Here is an 18,879-nt window from a genome sequence, read left to right on the forward strand (position 1 = left end):
CTCTTTCACGTTTGTAACACATGTATAATTAAACTTGTAATCATAGCAGTGAGAATACAAATATTCAATAATACTCTTGGTGGACGTAGACTAAGACTCTAAATTCATGAACCACAAATAAATTAATACTTTCTGATTATGTCTTTACAATAGTATTTCTCCCGTTCAATTAATTTTAGGTATCAACATTAGAAGAAAAAATGAAAGTAGTTTTGGCATAGAAGAGTCATAGTTGCATATTTCTTCTTTGGAGATTTGAAATTGAAATTCCTCTTAAAACAATCCAATTTGGAATTTCCATGAACATTTTTTTTTTTTTTTTTGAGAGTGACTGAGTGAGAGAGAGAGCTCATAGGAAGGTGATTAATGAGTCAACGATTATGTAATATAGTAGGACCCGTTTGAATTTTGAAAGAAAGAAATAAGCGATGGACATACGGCGGGCAACTATGGGCGTCTATGATTGAGCATTTTCTTCCACGTCTCATCATACGATCGCTTTTGTGACGTCGTTTCAGTTACACTGAGTGAGACTGACACGCTCACACGCACGCCACAGTGACACTTGTACACCCACTAGTCTGATAGTCTGATACCCTGATTGAAATATTGAATAGAATGTATGTTTTTGTTTAAATTATAATTAATTGTATGGGTAATGGGTATGTGATATGCGTGGTTGACCATGCATTCACTGATTTTCTTCTCTTCACCACCATACCATGTGTCTCATGCATATATATGCCTACGTTTTCTTCCTTGGTTTGGTACACATGAATCTCTCTCCCTCTCTCCAAACTTCAAACAAACAATAAAACAAGTTAGGACCACAATGGTTTTTCTATTCTTACTTTATTTTTTTGGTATACAAAGATTTGTGTTTTGTGCCGTATATAATTTCTAGAGAGAATTATAACAATGGTCTTTCAACTTTAGCTTGAGTAGCACTTTAGTCAATTATATAACTTATTTTTTGAATTATAGAATTCAAGAACTATAGTCCATTAACTTTTTCAATCATGTATATCACGTTCGAGGAAGAAAGAGGATGTGTGTTACTATTAACCTTTCAAAGAGACTCACATGTTTAACACATGATTAAAATTGATGAAAAAAATTGGATAGATCGACAAAATGAACTTAAGTGATACACATGTGAAAGTTCACGGTTTATAGAATTAAAAAACAAGTTTATGAACCAAAATAATAATAAGACCATTGTTGTAATTTGCTCACATTTTGTATGGCTGTGGTGTTGTGGAGAGTTTGAGACTCATCAAACACAACAGATTGAGATTGGGTCCAAATCTATAAACCCCGACATGTAGATAAATCGATTATTGGCATTTGGCAAAGTATATAATATATATAATATTAGTCCAAATCAAACAAAAAAAAGATAATTAGGCTGGGGTTTTTTAGAAAAATAATTTTTAGATGAAGATCGGGGGTGTTTTAAAATTTACAAGAAAATTCTTTTAATTTATAATAAAGTTCTCCACCGATTTGAAGGGTATTTCTCCTCCTAGGATGTAGAGTGGGCTTTGTAGAGACTGCATGCCCAAAATTTGGGAATTAAAACCTAACATAAAGCCATCAAGAAGAAAAATAAAAGAACTTGATTAAAAAATCTTAAATCACTACCGATTTTAATATAAAAAAAACTCAAAAAATGGAATGGACTTTAAGTCTTCCAAAAAAAAAAAAATGCTTCAGCAACAGCACATGCAGCAGTCAGCAGCTGATTTTATCAAGGAGAAACAACATTCTAAAATGCTTCATCGTAGTGGCCCAAAAAGACCAATGGCAAAGATTCCAAAACTCCTCTCTTTCTTCTCTCTTCCACTTCGTAATCACTCTCAACTATTATTTGATGATAAATTATGCCGTATTATCCGATTCCAAGCAGAGAAAGAAGGGTTGTTACGTTGTCCAATGTCCACATCTCTAGCTAGGTATCTAAGTAGTACTGGTTGCACTTTACTAAGATATTTCTGAATTCATTGTTTGTAGGTTGTTTGTGTACTTTCGAATTTAGGCATAGCCCAACTTGGGACTTTGAAAGCTAAAGTTAAGCTTTTCGCTTGGTGGGTACAGATCATCTGGTTAGATTCTCATACTTATTGAACTTACCTTCCAAAAAGTTTGAGAAAGATTTCGCATATTATATTTTAGTACATATAAATTCCATCCACTTGGTATAAGGCTATAAGCTAATTGAGCTAGTCACACACACATCCAAGTTGGTTCATTTATTTCCATTAGGGTAACCCAGCACCCAAAAATATATAAATCTTAAACCTGCCAAGTTCTAAAATTAATTGGTAGGTCAGAGAAGTTAGAACCATACTTTTTGTGCAAATAGGAATCAAAGCTTAAATAGAAGCAAGCACAGTATTCAGATGTCTAGGATAAAGCATTCACAAGAAGTTCAGTTTTCTGTCAATTATCTACCAGTAAGTTACAGGCATTGTACTACAGATGAATAGATAAAGAGGAGTACCATCATTACAACAAGTAGCTTGAATGAAAATGCTAAAGGGAATCACATATCAGATTGGCACAAAAGCACTGAATTCCACAGATGAAAACCACCTCACGTCAGCGGCGTGAAGGTCTGTGGCAACACGCAACATATCTTCCAAGAATGTTTTTGATGGGAAGGGATCCCCTGTTCATAGAAAACATGGAAAAAAGATTTAGAAAATAAGAGAAGGAAGAACACGAAAACATTGAGTCTCAAGTTCACATCAAAAGACACATATAGAACAAAAAGCACGGAGCTTCAACACCCTCTAAAGGGGGTTTCTTCTTGGATGCTCCAAGACATCCTTTCAAAACATCAGCACCTCTCAGGAGGGAAAAGAAGAAAATAATAAAGAAGGGATAGTGTCGAGAATACTAACCAAACATGGGAATCATAGCTGTTATTACGGTTGTCGCCCAACACATAGACATGGCCTTCAGGCACATACTGCAAATTTCATACGAGTTTAAATTATGTGTGAATCAACAATTGCAAATTGCAGCATCAAGAGAAACCAATTAACATGAAAAGTCAAGGGGTGAACCAAGTAAACTGTATACTATCAAAGGCCCATGATGAACCCAAATATAAATGATGGGTGCCATGAACCTTTTCTGACATCTGTTTACATCGAATAACAACATGCAGAGATTACATGAAACTATATTTATTATTCTTTTGAATTTGAATAATTTTCCACAGAAGTTCATGAGCAATATTCCCACACAATATTTTTTCATGAACAGTATGCTGGAAATTGCTCCAAAAAGGTGCAGTAAATGGAATCACAAAGTATTAACAATATGGTGCTCACAGTTAAAATTTGATACATATGTGGGTGGTTCCGCTATAAAATCTTCCTTCTGTGCAACTCCATTGACATAGAGCCACCCATTACGAACCTGCACATGGAGTTAGAGGAAAATGTGTCATTAAATGAACCTAATGGTACGGTGAGAGTATATGTACTATAGATATATATATATATATATATATATCCTAATGATTAAAAGTGAAAAGAGATTGGAGGCACAATTAAATTCTTCATTTTCAAAACAAATAATATGTAAGAACTGTTTTTCAATTAAGCATGTACACTTGAGAAAAACAGCATATTCGGAATAGTGCAGCCAATTCATAAACGGAAGCAGCCTAATCACATTCGTAATGAAGTGTTAAAAGAAGACTGTAACTAGTATACCTCAACCAAGTCTCCTGCTTTTGCAACAATCCTCTTATGAAGACAATCTGTTCTGAATCTCCAGTTTGCTAATGACAAAAAAGTAACAGACTTGAGTAAAATGTAAACCATGGTTCCCTGAGACAGCCCAGCTCTATACCATATGAAAAACAAACCCTGTGTTGGATCCCAGAATGTTACAATATCATGCAAAGCAGGACTTTTAATATAATATGACACCTGAAGAATTTATCAGCAATCGCAATGTTAAACAAATGGTAGATCAACAATAATTACAAAAAATTAAATACATTAATCTAGGTTCTAATCACTATCATAAACTAGAAAGACACACTATTCCTGGATACGAAGGGGAGAACAGAGATTCTGATGACTCTAATATTATTAACTAACACTGAGACTAGAAGCAATAGCAGGGACTGAATTCCTGAGATTTTTCTAGAAGTTTGAACATTCTTTATAGCTTCAAGGGGTAGTGGTATGATCTATGGCATGGCCCAGTGAATTGATCATTGCAGCAGTTGTGTCAATTATACAGACTTGTATAATTCACAAGTATAAAATGGTAGATTTCAGGAAACTGGATAAAGAAATTCTTGTTTTTTATTTGGGAAACGGAAAATGTTACTATTTCAAACAAGTATGTTTCTCAGAGGGAATTTTGTAGGATTTCCACTCTTTGTCCTACTGGTTTTCAACTTTGTTAGATAAAAGCTCCAATCGCATCAGCTGGCAATACACTGATCCCATGAATTGTTCATTCCATAATGTTAGTTACAGCTAATGACTACTTATCATTCAACAGACATTTTTTTTCTGCTTGTTTATAACAAGTACTTATGAAAAGAAAAATTACGAAAGAAGAAAGACAGAAAAAGCCAGTATCATCATAAGGATCTCAAAAAAAAAATTTTGGTGGTCCTGGTTGAAGTAAGAGCATAATTGTACGCAACATAAAAGCACCAATTAAATCAGCAAGCAATACACTGAAACCATGAATTGCTCAATTCGTAATGTTAGTTACTTGAATGACTACATATCATTCATAAAAAGCTTTTTGCGGTTTGTATATAACAAATACTTATGAAATACATTTACTCAGCATGCGATACTCTACTTATGTTGGGAGATTGCAATTGCAATGATTTGAACTCAGAATCTCCTACTCTGATATCATAAACTTAGGATCTGCCTTTCTTGGTTTACCATTGCTCCTAAAAAGTTAGAAGTTAGGATGTGGACCAACAATTATTTTATATTCTTACACCTATAAAGCAATGTTAGCATAGAAGTATTGATGCACATTACACATTGACTGTATAAAAAGAACCTCATCCATAGAGTGCTAGCAAATAGTCTCTGTGTACCATTTATGACGACAATCTTATCGTATGTCCTCAAACTACCAGATGTAACTTTTGGTTAACTATCCTAAGAAAAACCAATCGATTCTGGTCTTGATGTGAAATAATCATTGGTGGATTACAACAATATTTGTAAAGGCAAATAATAATGAATGTGGTTAGTCTATCTTTAGCAGTGGGAATTTATTCGGATCATATAGGGTAGTTAAAAGAAGGTTAATGGATGAAGACACTGATGGTGAAGACAGAGTCCACAAAGGCAACAATGCAAGTGATAGTGATGCCAAAGAAAAGGATAGCATATCTAAATCAGTAAGAAAGAGGATTTCTAGACACTAGAGGCTGAAAGGGTTCTTTTGCAACATTAAGCATTTATAAGATACATCATATATGCTTCACAACCAAGATGTTTGCTCAAAATAAGTTAAGATTTCAACATGTAGACAACAATCTACCAGGTTTATATATATAAAATAGCATGTACTATTCATTAAAAAGGAAAAAAAAAGGCAAATATATTCGTTCTGTCTGAAACATTCTGTAGAACACAAAGCAAACCACAATCCTTGAAATGCCAAAACCACTACACTTGCAATTAAATCTGCTCACCTTTTCGACAATGACTCGATCACCAACACAAAGAGTCGGGTACATAGAAGAGGATGGTATGAAGCGAATCTCAGAACACATAGTCCACAAAAAGCACCACCACCAAGAGTCTCAAGAACCCATCAAGGCCAGGCCATCGGAGGAACTCCCAACTCTGGCATGGCATCCACCGCAGCGAAGAGTAGGTAATGAGGCAGTGGTACAACGCAGAGGGCCCAAGAAGCTCATTGTTACAAAGATTGCAAGAAATGAAAACAACCCAAAATTGAAAGGGAAAGAGGATTAGAATGTGGCCCCAAGGGGGTGTTGAGCTTCAAGCTTCAAAGGGTTTTGGGAGAAAGCAAGGTGTTTGATTGTGGGTGGTGTTTGGTTAGGTGATTGTGATCACCATGGCCACGAGAGACTCTGCTTCAGCTTGAGAAGCAGAGAGACGGAGAGAAAGAGAGAGTAAAGGTGAGGAAATGGATATATATATATACATTGACTTGACTGACCGGGTATTCTTGCTGGCGAAGTTTCTATGTTTGGAAGACAGCCGGAGGCATATTGGTTTCTGTGCAACCCCCACTGTTAGTGACACTGACTCGTCATTCGTGCTAACGACCAACGGCCAAGTGTCACTTGGCTGCTGGCGCTACAAAAAATAAGATAATCTATGATCCCATATGAGACAGTCTAAATGCCCAAATTCAATGGAAGCACAATTTAGAAACCCATCAGACCCAAAAAAAGACAGAAAATAAAATTAGAAACCTTTGCTAGGAAAAGAAAGGATAAAACATAAAAGTGAACTAAAAAAGACAGAAAAGAAAAGTAGAGACCTTTGCTACATGGCATGCACCAACTATATTTTCTCAATTCTTGATTAGAAATAGAATCGAGATTTTAAGATGGAATGAATTTTAGATTGTGGGTTGTGGGTTGTGGGTTGTGGGCTATGGGCTGTGGGCTGTGGGCTGTGTGCTGTGACTTCAGAAATATACTTGGGAAAAAGAAATTTTGTGGGATGGACTAGCTACGCGAGAAACTTTTAGTAATATGAATATAATTAATTTGGTATATCAGCCCAATAATGATGACGCATAAGCTTTTAATACTTCATCACATAAATTTTTTTTCAATAGACTAAACATATCTCATGAGATGAGATGTTAAGTCTACCCATACCCCTTTTATAGGTAAGCTTTTTTCCACCACAGCCCAGCCAAATCTTATGTTTGATTTTGTCACTGTTCTCAAAAATAGGAACAATTATTCATTTTTTCATTAGGTTTCATTTTTAAATGTAAAGTGAAGGTTGTTGTGGTCTCTTTGTATGACAACATGCATGCATGCATGCACCATGCATGCATCTTAACACTTGTCTTCCACAGTATGACACTTGTCCTTAGGTGTGTCAAACTTCTAACCACTCATTTCTTGTGATCATGCATGGTGGATGCATATTATTGCACCACATGTCTTTCATGCAAAGATCTAAATATAAATTACTTAAAAATCCTAAATACATAAGTGTGGGCAACCACGTAAATATCAATATTTACAACGAAATTCGTGACATTGGAAAATTTGTGTGGGGTGGAGTTAGGAAAATAGTGGGTATGTGTAACATTACTCATAACTATTTGCATCCTTGAAGATTACATGTTGATTATTTAAAAGGATTTTATACAATATCATATCAAAGAACACTAGCAGCAAGTCTTCAGGATTAACCCCAAGTGATGAGAGTGAGTTAATAATGAGTTAAAATTAGAATAGAATAAAGTTTGATTTTCTTGAATGTAAATTATGTAACTACAAAAAAATAGTATATTTGAATAAATATATTGAAAACCAGAAATTCAATAAATAAGCAGAAGAATTCTACTCACGAAAAGCATGCCTCACCAAACAGCTCACAAAATCACCAATAAGAATCCTGCAATTATTGACAAGGCTAAAGGGATAAATATCATCAATGTCCTTGGAAACCACCAACACAACAAGAGAGGAATCACTCTAAACTTGAAGCAAAGAAACACCATTTTCTACTTAGATAGAGACCCCAAAACAAACCCCATAGCTCGGCTTCCAAGTTCCAACACATAACCAAAGTTTGGGGTAAAAGCCCCAAGCCAACCATCACTACAATTCCTCAATAAACCACCAGCACCAATAGACGAGTAAAGGAGTTTCTACATTCATCAGTATTGAGCTTAAGAAAATCTCTAGATGAAGGCCACTAATGGAAATCAACCATCTGTGTGGAAGGTTTAGAGACATCAACTTTATTAGCTCTAAACCAATCTGAAAGCATAACGAGAGATAACACCACCGTGACTAGCTGAAATAGTAAACATATTGTTTAGTTTGTTTTAAACACTACATTCAACTTTTGTATTTATTGAGTATTTTTCCATGTAATTAGGCTATTTATTGAGAAATAATGTGAGTGTATAATGGGAAAAAACATGGGTGCCCCTATTTGGACTAAATGTTTTTCAGTAGTCCAAATAATTTAATAAAATGTTAATTTTAAATTTATTATAATGTAAATTAATTGTTAAGGACAAACATTTAATTTTTAAAATTTTTAAAATAATTAATTGAAACTATATCCAACACCATTAGTATACCCAATAGCTCTTTATACCCAACATATGCACTCATCTCTACATCTTTACACACCTCTCCTCTTTAATAAAACCCTAAACTCCACTGCACTAACATTCTCCATATCAAGACGAACAAACATAATATTGATAAATGGATGCTTAAGTCGCGATTGGGAGTCTTCAAACGAGGTATTATCAACATTTCATTGTGTTTTTACCGAAAAAATTCGTATTTTAAAAAACTGAAATCACAACATGTTCGGTGCACCAATGCCGAACACTTAGGATACAGTTCAGCAAAGAGGCACCGAACATCATCAATCCCGTTCGGCAGGCCACAACCGAACATGTCTTTTTTCAACAAAAATGACCACAATGAGAACTAATACATATATCCAAGGAGTAAAATTTCGGTTTCGAGGAAATTTTCGATGGAAATTTCGACGGAAATTTTAGCGGAAATTTCGATTAAAATTTCGATTTCGACAAAATTAGACAAAAACGACGGAAATTGTTATCAAAATACGGAAATTTTGAATGAAACTTGATTATATGTTTATTTAAGATATTATCTACTACATTGATAAAAAATATTAAAGAAATCAAATTATATAGTAGGTTTCAAGTGATATAAAGTAAATATAATGTGCGCTGGAGGTAAATACTGTTAAAGAAATGAATTGCTAATTAATAATTTATAAATAACACTTCAAATTTATTTATATTACAATATTAAATCATGAATTAAATAAATATAATGTGTGTTGGAGATAAATACTATTATAAAATTATTTATTACTTAATAATTACATAAAAATGACCTATTTTTAAAGAATATAAATGTATTAGGATTTAAAAATAATTAAACAAAACTCAAAATCTTTTTTTTTTTCATTTTTTCTATTTTTTTACTTTTTTTTGTCTTTCCTTCATTTTCTTTCACCATGAGTTCGTGACTCACTTCTCTAACTCTAAGTCTTTAAGTTCTCTTTCTCTTTATCATGTTTTTTCTTTTTTTGCCCCAAAAGTCAAACTGCTCCCAGGCAAATATGAACCCATCGATATTTAGAGATAAAAATCCTTTGCATTTCGTGTACGCACTGTAAAATTTTGTTCACTATCATATCATTCAACCAAGTAAAAAATCTCAAATCTGGTGGCTACAATCATGATCACACAAAGTCCTTACCGCCCTGACAACACAGACAAGCCCACCCAAAGCCTCACGTGGCGAATCCAAAAAAAATTGAAAAGATTCCCAAAGCTCAACCCATCGGACAGTCCCGATCAGCCAATCAAGTGCTCCCGAAAGATCTCAGCCACCGACAAAGGAGCAGCAAGAGATTTGCCACTGTTTGGAGTAAAGAAAATAAGAAGAAAAAAAAAAGAAAAAGAAAAAAGGACTTCACTGTGAGTAGTCCCAGGCTCCCAGCCTCCCACCAGTACTCCCCTTTCTCTCATTTCTCTCACAGACACCACCCCCTCCCCCGTGGTTCTCTCTCTCTCTCTCTCTCTCTCTCTCTCTCTCTCTCTCTCTCTCTCTCTCTCTCTCTCTCTCTCTCTCTCTCTCGGCATCTCCATCATAAGCCTACCCTCACCCTCACCCTCACCCTCATCTCGCCCCAAGGAGTGGTGTTGGCTAGGTAGTTTCCGGCGAGTGGAGGATGGCCGGCGAGTGGGGGATGCGCCAGTGGTCTTGGGCCTTGGAAGGTGAAGTCGGGAAGGCGAGAGAGAGATAAGGTGAAGAGTGAAGTAATGGGGGGGGCTGGGTGTACAGCGAAATTTCAATAGGCACAGTGAAATTTCGTCGAAATTTCGTCAAATTTCGCTTAAATTTCGACGAAATTTCACAGAAATGCATTTGAAGAGTGGTCGAAATTTCGGCCGAAATATTAGCGAAATTTCGTCGAAATATTATCGAAAATTAAGGGTTATGTGATAAAATTTCGGGATCCCAAAAAAACGAAAATTTCGGCAAAATTTCGCCGAAATTTTCGAAATTTCACTCCTTGCATATATCAGTTGTAGGGAAAAGTTAAGAAAAGGTTTCACTATTTCAAACATTCAACAAATTTGAACATGAGACTTTGACTATCAATGCATGGCATAGATATAATAATCAACATGTAGAGGATACTTGTGAAAAAAAATAATGAATTGTGACAAAACAAAGAAGCACTTACAACAGCTTCAGCATTCGCAGGAGATTCATCACTTGCATTCGAAATCATTGATATTATACTCAAAACTATTCTTTCAACCTGGAACAATATAATTTTACATTAGATAATGCAATACGTACGATATTTATATAAAAAAAATCAAACAATTGGTGATGTGGTTGGGGTTGGGAGGTGATGGTGATGGTGATGGTGATGGTATTGGGTTTGGGTGTGCTGAGTAGAATTGTTGAGTGTGATATTAAGTTTAATTGTTGAATTTTAGTACGAGTAGTTTAGAAAAATATGTTAGGTGTACTAATAACTTTTAATATTTTTTAAAAATGAATGTGGGTGTAAAGAGTATGTTGTGACCACTGATAAAAACATTGGGTCCAAATAGAGGCACTCAAAAAAAATACTCTTAATGAATTATTTCTCCAGCAAGCAATCAGAATACCAATCTCATCTAAGAATTTAATTTCTTCAAAATAAAAAGTTGAATTCCTGATATCATATGAGTTCTATTTTTGTTTTTACTTATATACAATTAGAAAACACAAAGCGTAATCCGTAATCAAAATCCAACGCTTTATTTTAATTCCAATTAAAAATTAGTAAACGTACCATAAAAATCCAGCTCATATAAGTTAAAAGACAAATAAAAGCATCGCACAAGGATAAGAATCGACCTCACGTAGGATTCCAAATTGCGGCCCACCTAATAAAATTATCCCATATCAACGTCTCACATATTGCCACGTGGAAAGATCCACTCCTCTCTACACCACGTTATCTCCTACTCCCAAAGAACACAGACAATACACACACAACACTCTCAGTATCTCTCTCACTGAATCCCCAGAGAAGCAAAGCAAAGCATGAAACCCGAATCAGTTTTCTGTTGGTCCCTCCATCTTCTGGTTCTTTTCTTCAGTACAGCGGCGGACTATGACGCCTCCAGCAGCTCCAGCATCGTCTTCACCACGCTCGGCCGATTAGATTACAACTTCGACATCTTCACTCTCCCAACTCAAACCACACCGTCCACAACTACCGAAACCCAAATCACAGACGGCCAATCAATCAATTTCAACGGCCATTTCCCCAACCAAACCATACTCCAATCCGCGACCCGACCCGATCCGTCTCTCCAAATCATCTACGTCACCGAGCGGAACGGCTCCTCTAACATATACTACGACGCCGTTTACTACGACACTTCGCCGAGCACCAGAGGAAGAAGGTCCGCCCTTGAAGTCCTGGACCGGGTTCAGGTCCCACTGTTGGGTTCTGAGCAGGGTCCGAATCGGGTTTCTATGAAAGACAGGCCGAGTTTGACCGGGGAGTATTTGGTCTACGTGTCCACTCACCAAGACCCGGGCGTGCCGAGAACGAGTTCAGTTGCGGTGTACTCGACTCACTTGAACTCGGGCGTGACTCGGAGGTTGACTCCGCACGGCGTCGCTGACTACAGCCCCGCGGTGTCACCCTATGGGGTTTGGACGGCGGCCGTTTCGTACGGACCAAAGGGCTGGGACGGTGAGGTCGAGGAACTCAGTACGGACATCTATGTGTTTTTGACTCGTGACGGGACTCAGCGAGTCAAGGTGGTCGAACACGGTGGCTGGCCGAGTTGGGTCGACGAGTCGACGCTTTACTTTCACAGAAGAGGTGAGGATCAGTGGTGGAGTGTTTACAGGGCTATTTTACCGAGCGAGGGACCGATTTCTATTGACTCAGTGGTGGTTGAGCGAGTTACCCCAGCGGGTCTCCACGCGTTCACGCCCGCCACGTCACCAGGGAACAACCGCTTCATAGCCGTGGCCACCAGAAGACCCACCTCGACGTTTCGCCACGTGGAGCTCTTCGACCTTGTGAAGAAAGAGTTCAAGGAGTTGACCCGGCTTGTCTCCCCCCAAACCCACCACTTCAACCCGTTTATCTCGCCCGATTCGACTCGGGTCGGGTATCACAAGTGTAGAAGCAACGGAAATGGACAAAAAAGCCCCAAGCTTTTTCTTCAGAACATCCACAGCCTAATTCCAAACCTCTCCGTCCTTAGAATTGACGGTTCGTTCCCTTCATTTTCACCTGCAGGTGATCTCATCGCCTACGTCAACTTCCCGGGTGTTTACGTCGTGAACCGGGACGGTTCGAACCGGCGCCAGGTGTATCCTGGAGCTGCGTTCTCCACGGCATGGGACCCAGTGCGAAAGGGGGTCCTATACGCTGGAGCCGGACCCGAATTTGCTTCCGAGAGCACTGAGGTTGATATCATCGCCATCACCGTTGATGATGTTGACCAAATGGGATTTAAGAAGTTGACCACTAATGGGAAGAATAATGCCTTCCCTTCAGCCTCACCCGATGGAAAACGGATCGTCTTCCGGTCGGGTCGCTCGGGTTATAAGAATTTGTATGTAATGGACGCTGAGGATGGGGAGAGAAGTGGGGTCCATAGATTAACGGAGGGTCCGTGGACGGACACGATGTGTAATTGGTCTCCGGACGGTGATTTGATTGCGTTTGCCTCGGACCGGGAACACCCGGGTAGTGGGAGCTTCGAGTTGTATGTGATCCACCCGAATGGAACCGGGTTGAGGAAAGTGATCCAAAGCGGGTTGGGTGGGCGGACCAACCACCCGTGGTTCAGCCCAGATGGGAAGAGCCTAGTTTTCACTTCGGATTATGCAGCTATATCAGCTGAGCCAATCTCGAACCCACATCATTATCAGCCTTATGGTGAGATCTATACAGTTAAATTGGACGGCTCTGATCTTAGGAGGTTGACACACAATTCATATGAGGATGGGACACCTGTGTGGGTCCCCAATTTCATTAGGCCCAGTGATGTAGAGTGGCCAATTCATAGGCCTGGGTGTGAGTTTGAGGATTTGCATTGGCTCAATAAGATGCCAAGCTTTGATGTTGTTGGGGTTGCACCTTGGGTCTTAAACAATCCTCAATGTGGTGCGTAGTTTTATCATTTATGGGTTCAATTTCTAATTTTGTGTATTACTACTATTACTACCTTATTGCATGTAAATATGTGCTAGCATGTACATTATCAAATTATTAATGTACATGCAGAATGTATGTTGTAACTTTGTAATCTTGGATCAACTAAATCGTCAATGCCCCTTCTTTCAACACAGGGCTGATCCAGTCACATAACTCTACGAGTGGAGGGCCTTTTATTATTGCTGGCAGGCCAGTTATCAGCTCCAACAGAACAACCCCAAAGCTATAAACATCACTTTTCCTATTCAGCTTCCCAGTATTGTAATATCTAGAGCTCAGACCTTATGATGATTATAATTACTCAATTAGTTTTTGTGATGTAAATAGTCTTGTTTGTAATGTACTATAAATAGTCTAGTTTTTGTGATGTAAACAGTCTTCTTTGTAAACATGGGGTTGGTCTTTGACCATAGTGCATTTGGTGATTCTTTCTGCTCCTGCTTTTGGGCTCAGGTTGTGCCTATTTGAAGGTTTCATGGAGGTGGACTATAGAATCGAAAACCTTGACAACCTATTTGAAGCCTAATAAGTTAAAAAAATTTGTAAGAAACACAAATTTTATTAAGAAAAACAAAATGTAAAGCATCTAAACAACTTGAGGTGGCTTGAGCTACTTCCCCTAAAAATGAGGGAGGGATTAAAACAAAAGGAGTTGTTCAACAACAAAATTTAAATGATGAGTGACAAACGTGAGAAAATTGCAAATCTAAAATTTAAATCAGGTTTGATACTTATGCCAAATTTGAATGTCATACACTAACAATTTCATTTTCTTTCAACAATATTTTTACAAGAAACCCCATCTCATCCAACAGGGCATTGGAGTAGTAATGTAAAAGTAGTAGTGCTCTTAGTTATGCTTGGTACTCTGAGGGTATGGTTGGTGGGCAGTACTTCTTCGCCACATATTTGTACTGAGGCAGAAAATCAACAAAAAAAAAATGTCATTTGAGGCATAAATCTGTACTTTTTTGCACAAAGTAAGCATGTAGTGTTTGAGAGAGAGTGAGTCCCATTGAGAAATTTTGCATACCTTATGCTGACTGTATTTCTCCCTAATAGCAGGTAAGCTAGAACTGTGGTTGTTACAACATAGGCGATGGAGATCGTTGACACAGTCACGCAAATCCGATGGCTGGTAAAGTGTGTAATGCTGCAAGGTGGCATTCTGCTTCCAAAAACAACCATATTTGAAAACATTAAAGATTGAATAAGTCTATGCTACAAGGGAGTGTTATGACAAATAAAGTAACCAACCATGTTTGAAAATCTTAACAGGACACATACCCATGGTCTCTTTGAAGGGGTAAGTATATAATTGGCCAGGAAAATTGCAGAGGCAGCTACAAGTGATGGAGCATAGCAAAGCATACTGTACTCTAGAAGAGATAATTCTGCAAGGTAGTTTGCCAAGCACTCCAACTGCATTGATGGAACCTAGTAAACGGAAAACAAAACCACCACAAAGAAGCAAGGTTTTTCAGGGTAGAGATTATGACCATCATAAACAAGAACTACAGCTATACAGGTACATGCTCCAGTAGAAAATTACTGTCGAATAATTATGACACCATTTACTAACAGTATATTATCATGAAAGTGTTCTGGTTTTATGCTTAAGACATGATTTATTGAGTCTTACACAAAGGGAAAATAGGTAAAACCAACACGCAGGATTCAGAAGTCCCAAAAAGATACCTCATTAGCTCCTTGAGCAGCACGGACAAATCGCCTTAAAAAACATTTAGTTGTTGCTGCTGTCATTTCAAATTTCAAGTAATTCAAAACAGAAGATTCCATTTGCAGGACCTGCAGCATTTAAACTTTTATGTTAATGCAGCTTAGGAAGAATATGAGTAACTTGAGGAAAAATCTAAAATCGAACAATTCAGCCATAGTAGGATAAAAACAAACCTCGTCCTTGAAATATGTGTTATCAGTAATGTAGCAAAACTCTTCCACCTGGGGTGCACAGATCTCCTCATATTTTCTGGAAAAATAAATTTTTCTTGTCAACATCATGCACTTAGTGTACAGGGGAACAGGAAAAAAAATAGAACATTGAAGATATCGATCTATGTAAATTTCTTACGATGCAATCATCATGCAGGCAACACCAAGTAACTGTAATCGTTGTCTATTCATCGGATTCCCTGAAAGATATCGGTCTATATAGTTCACAGTCAAATATAATGTGTCAGGTACAAGCCTGTACTCTTCAGCCACCTGCAGTTGGAATTAGAATTTCAGCCTTCACAGGAATATAATTAAACCCTTAAAAGTTTTCAGTAATAATAAATGGATTAATAGAAGTTTCCATTTCTTCATTCTTGTTTGAATTCATGCCAACAAAGATCAAGAAATGTAATTTACCTCCACAAGCCAATCAATTAGTATTGCACGCATGCTGGGATTTATGTCTTTCTGAACTTTCTCCATGAAATCTGTAGAAGGCCTTTTCTTTGCCTAAAATTCATGGTAAAAATCAATGAGAATGAGGACTTCAAGCACAAATCCAGAAAATGTATTTACATAGAATAATCTCAATACAAAAAGCTTCTAATATAAGTCTACATATGCACTGAAGAAATTGTCTGTCAAATTGTCTGCAAAACATACAAGTGCCAGCAACTTTGTAGTTTTATAGTGTCAGCTTGAACCAACTTCTGATATGGTGTGCAAGTAATTTCTAAAAATATAGCTAAAACACATTGTTCTCAATTTGACTTATTCTAGGAAGTGTGGGCATATAGAACTCTCATACACACTGTAACATGGGAAGAAATGTCAAACCTCGGATGCACGCAAGTGCTTGTAAATATCACAAGCAAAGGTTGCACAAAGCTGTGGATCCATGAAACTGTTATCGAGATCAACAACATTATTGTCTGCTTCCAAATCCACGAGTACTTCTCTATTGCAAACAGTACCTGCAAACAGATCAATACCAAATTGAGAAATGAAGCAAAAATGAATAATTGTAGTTAAAACCCATGAAGACAAGTGACACAGACAAGTGAAATTCAAAGTTTTGTTAGAATATGCAACCTGTTGTTTCTACATGGTCCGAAATGTAGAGATTGCTGAATGTCTTCCTGTCAATGGAATCAACTGCTTGAACATCATTGTTGTCTATGTATTCAACATCCGGACTCTTAAAAGAATCACAAGTTGACATTGTCTCATCCATAGAAACTGAATTGCCATCTGATTTACTTGGAGAAACATCCATGCTGCATGGGCCAAGTATAGCAGCTGTGATAGGGACAGCTTCATCACTTCTTTGGCAAGATGTAACCTTTGAAGGAACAACTGCACTTGATTTAACATTGAAGGATGCAGGTACATTACTCCCTGAGATGCCTTTGGTACTGGTGGACACAGGAGGTCCCTTTTTCACCTTGGCAATCTTACTTGTGCATGGTACCTTCAGATATGAAATTCAGTTAATCAGATTGTGATATCCTCTAAAGACATTGTAAATCTAAAATAAGGAAGCTTCTCAAAACACAAGAGTCCAAGACATATTTAAAACTTAAGATTGTACATCAATGCATTGATTAAAATGAAATTGGGACAGAAAGCAGAAATGAAATCTTCAGAAACTTTCTTTCCTATCATTTAAAAGCACACATTGAGTACTTAGAATAGATGATTAGAAGATCGAATGAGCAAATACATAGAAACAATCCGAGCTATCACTTGAAGTACAGAGTATTTCTAGTGCTATCATTCCACATAAGATGGTTTCTTTTTTCCTCTTTTGGGTCATAACACAATCGATGGGTTGTGTCTAACTCAGCTTACATGCTAAGTTAATCAATTTATTTGCCCTCTTTTTCTTTACTGCAAGTTTATTTTCTTTCCTTTTCTTACGTTTCTCAGCAAAGATCAGAAAATCAGTGATAAAGAAATCATACACAGAAGAAATTTGAACTACCCAAAGTCAAATGACAAATATTCAAACAGAGATTTAAGAAAAACTCATAAAAGAGAAAACACCAAAAGACAAAAGTACTGAAAGATAGACATGACAATCAAACAAAGAGAAGCAAGCATTCAAAATGTGTCTGATCCTTTTCTTTCCAACATTTTCGCATATACCAAACAGGGAAAAAAAACAAAACCAACCAAATTTGCACATACCAAAGTGCAAGGTGGGACGACTGAGCTCCGCGAAGCATTGTTGTTGGCCACATTGCTTCGATTCGTCAGGTTACTGAGAGGCGCTCGCTTCTTGGCCAAGTGCGGCTCAGCTGCCCCCAAAACCTTTCCATTTCCAACATTCGCCGACGACAATGAAGACGAAGATGATGAAGAAGAAGCTTGCCTCTTCGCCAAAGACGAAGGAAATGCTGGACGGCGGTTCTGGGTCTTCTGGGTCGACATTTTGGATCAAACCCAATTCAAAGCTCTGGTCCAAGAAGCTCCCTTTAACCCCTTCTTGGCTCAAAACCAAGAAAGCAAAGCTCAAACCCAAGAAAAAGAGAGAGATGGAGAGTGTGTGTAAGAAAAGTGTCTTTGTTTTCAGCAGAGAAAGTGTGAGAGGACTGATGAGAGGGTTTGTGACTTTGTGTGAGTGATATTTAATAATTGCTTAATTATACTTTTAAGGCGGGGAGATTGGATAATTTGAATTGGAGGGAGATCCTGACCGTTGGTTTGGCTCGGTATTCGTTAGGAGCGGACAGGGGTGGGGACCACATTCCGTTTTCTCGCTTTTGCAGTCTTGGACTTTTATTCCGTTGGCTGAACCTGATTCGTCCGTTATTTGCGTTCTAAGTCACAGGCTGTCGCCCTTAGCTCTCGTTTGTGTATTTGAATTTGAATTCAAACGGTCTACTTTGCAATATAACCTAAAACAGTCACTAGTCAGTGTCGTACTGTACATGGTACATAGAGTCATAGTCTCATAGACGCTAATAAATACGGGTTTTTTCTTTATTTTGCCCGACTCATTTATTTTGTAGGATCTCAAATTAGACCTATTGAACATTTGATGATAGCCCGAAGGAAAGAACAAAAAATTAAAGTTTTTCTTTTCTTGCTTGTTAATTAGGGTTGTGATTTTTTAATACGACATAAAGACATGACTTTATAATTTACACAAAATTGAATTAAATCTTTCTTTTTTTTGCCCGAAAAATTGAATTAAATCTAAATAAACTTGGATCTATTCGTTTAATAGTGCATGAACATAATCACTGAATCACTTCATGTTTAAGTCAAGAAATTTCGAAATAATTTAACAAATGAAGATACAACTATGCACATAGTATCTCTACCATCTAAATAAAATATTATTACTTTTTTGGCCTATGACATATCATATATGTGCTATACTTTGATGATTCCATATGATACATTAAAATTTAAATTGCACATTCATCTCATCCAT

The 18,879-nt window shown here is 37.3% G+C and overlaps 2 protein-coding genes and 1 pseudogene across 4 annotated transcripts; 1 reads left to right on the top strand and 2 right to left on the bottom strand.

Annotated features, from left to right (window-relative positions):
- Window positions 1–2,380: 2,380 nt before the first annotated feature.
- LOC147279260 (chloroplast processing peptidase-like) lies at window positions 2,381–6,014 on the bottom strand (annotated as a pseudogene). The gene is made up of 6 exons (XR_015123446.1): window positions 5,702–6,014; window positions 3,885–3,947; window positions 3,729–3,796; window positions 3,328–3,429; window positions 2,907–2,974; window positions 2,381–2,671 (listed from the first exon to the last, which is right to left on the bottom strand). The product of XR_015123446.1 is annotated as a chloroplast processing peptidase-like (transcript).
- Window positions 6,015–11,253: 5,239 nt separating this feature from the next.
- LOC147279261 (uncharacterized) lies at window positions 11,254–13,913 on the top strand. 2 transcript variants are annotated; one of them, XM_086251868.1, is made up of 2 exons: window positions 11,257–13,430; window positions 13,616–13,913. In XM_086251868.1, exons 1-2 carry the CDS (start codon window positions 11,339–11,341, stop codon window positions 13,708–13,710), a joined length of 2,187 nt encoding a protein of 728 aa, XP_086107994.1. In that variant the 5' UTR covers window positions 11,257–11,338; the 3' UTR covers window positions 13,711–13,913. The 2 variants fall into 2 exon arrangements, with proteins under 2 accessions (XP_086107995.1, XP_086107994.1); XM_086251869.1 differs by having other exon boundaries at window positions 11,254–13,913.
- Window positions 13,914–14,209: 296 nt separating this feature from the next.
- On the bottom strand, window positions 14,210–17,986 carry LOC147279262 (cyclin-A1-1-like). Its single transcript, XM_086251029.1, has 10 exons — window positions 17,628–17,986; window positions 16,530–16,908; window positions 16,275–16,411; window positions 15,855–15,947; window positions 15,574–15,707; window positions 15,396–15,471; window positions 15,180–15,290; window positions 14,769–14,918; window positions 14,515–14,649; window positions 14,210–14,395 (listed from the first exon to the last, which is right to left on the bottom strand). Exons 1-10 carry the CDS (start codon window positions 17,868–17,870, stop codon window positions 14,336–14,338), a joined length of 1,518 nt encoding a protein of 505 aa, XP_086107155.1. The 5' UTR covers window positions 17,871–17,986; the 3' UTR covers window positions 14,210–14,335.
- Window positions 17,987–18,879: the final 893 nt, after the last annotated feature.

The sequence above is a fragment of the Dryas octopetala genome, chromosome 7 (genome assembly GCF_963921425.1).
Source record: "Dryas octopetala chromosome 7, drDryOcto1.1, whole genome shotgun sequence".
Taxonomy (NCBI): Eukaryota; Viridiplantae; Streptophyta; class Magnoliopsida; order Rosales; family Rosaceae; genus Dryas; species Dryas octopetala.

Excerpts from the sequence above, each read along its gene's own strand:
- LOC147279261 (XM_086251868.1), top strand. The coding sequence starts at position 11,339 with ATGAAACCCGAATCAGTTTTCTGTTGGTCCCTCCATCTTCTGGTTCTT. Across the intron at positions 13,431-13,615 it reads CTTAAACAATCCTCAATGTG|GGCTGATCCAGTCACATAAC; the intron begins GTGCGTAGTTTT and ends CTTTCAACACAG.
- LOC147279262 (XM_086251029.1), bottom strand. The coding sequence starts at position 17,870 with ATGTCGACCCAGAAGACCCAGAACCGCCGTCCAGCATTTCCTTCGTCT. Across the intron at positions 16,909-17,627 it reads TCGTCCCACCTTGCACTTTG|GTACCATGCACAAGTAAGAT; the intron begins GTATGTGCAAAT and ends TCATATCTGAAG. Across the intron at positions 16,412-16,529 it reads GGACCATGTAGAAACAACAG|GTACTGTTTGCAATAGAGAA; the intron begins GTTGCATATTCT and ends ATCTGTTTGCAG.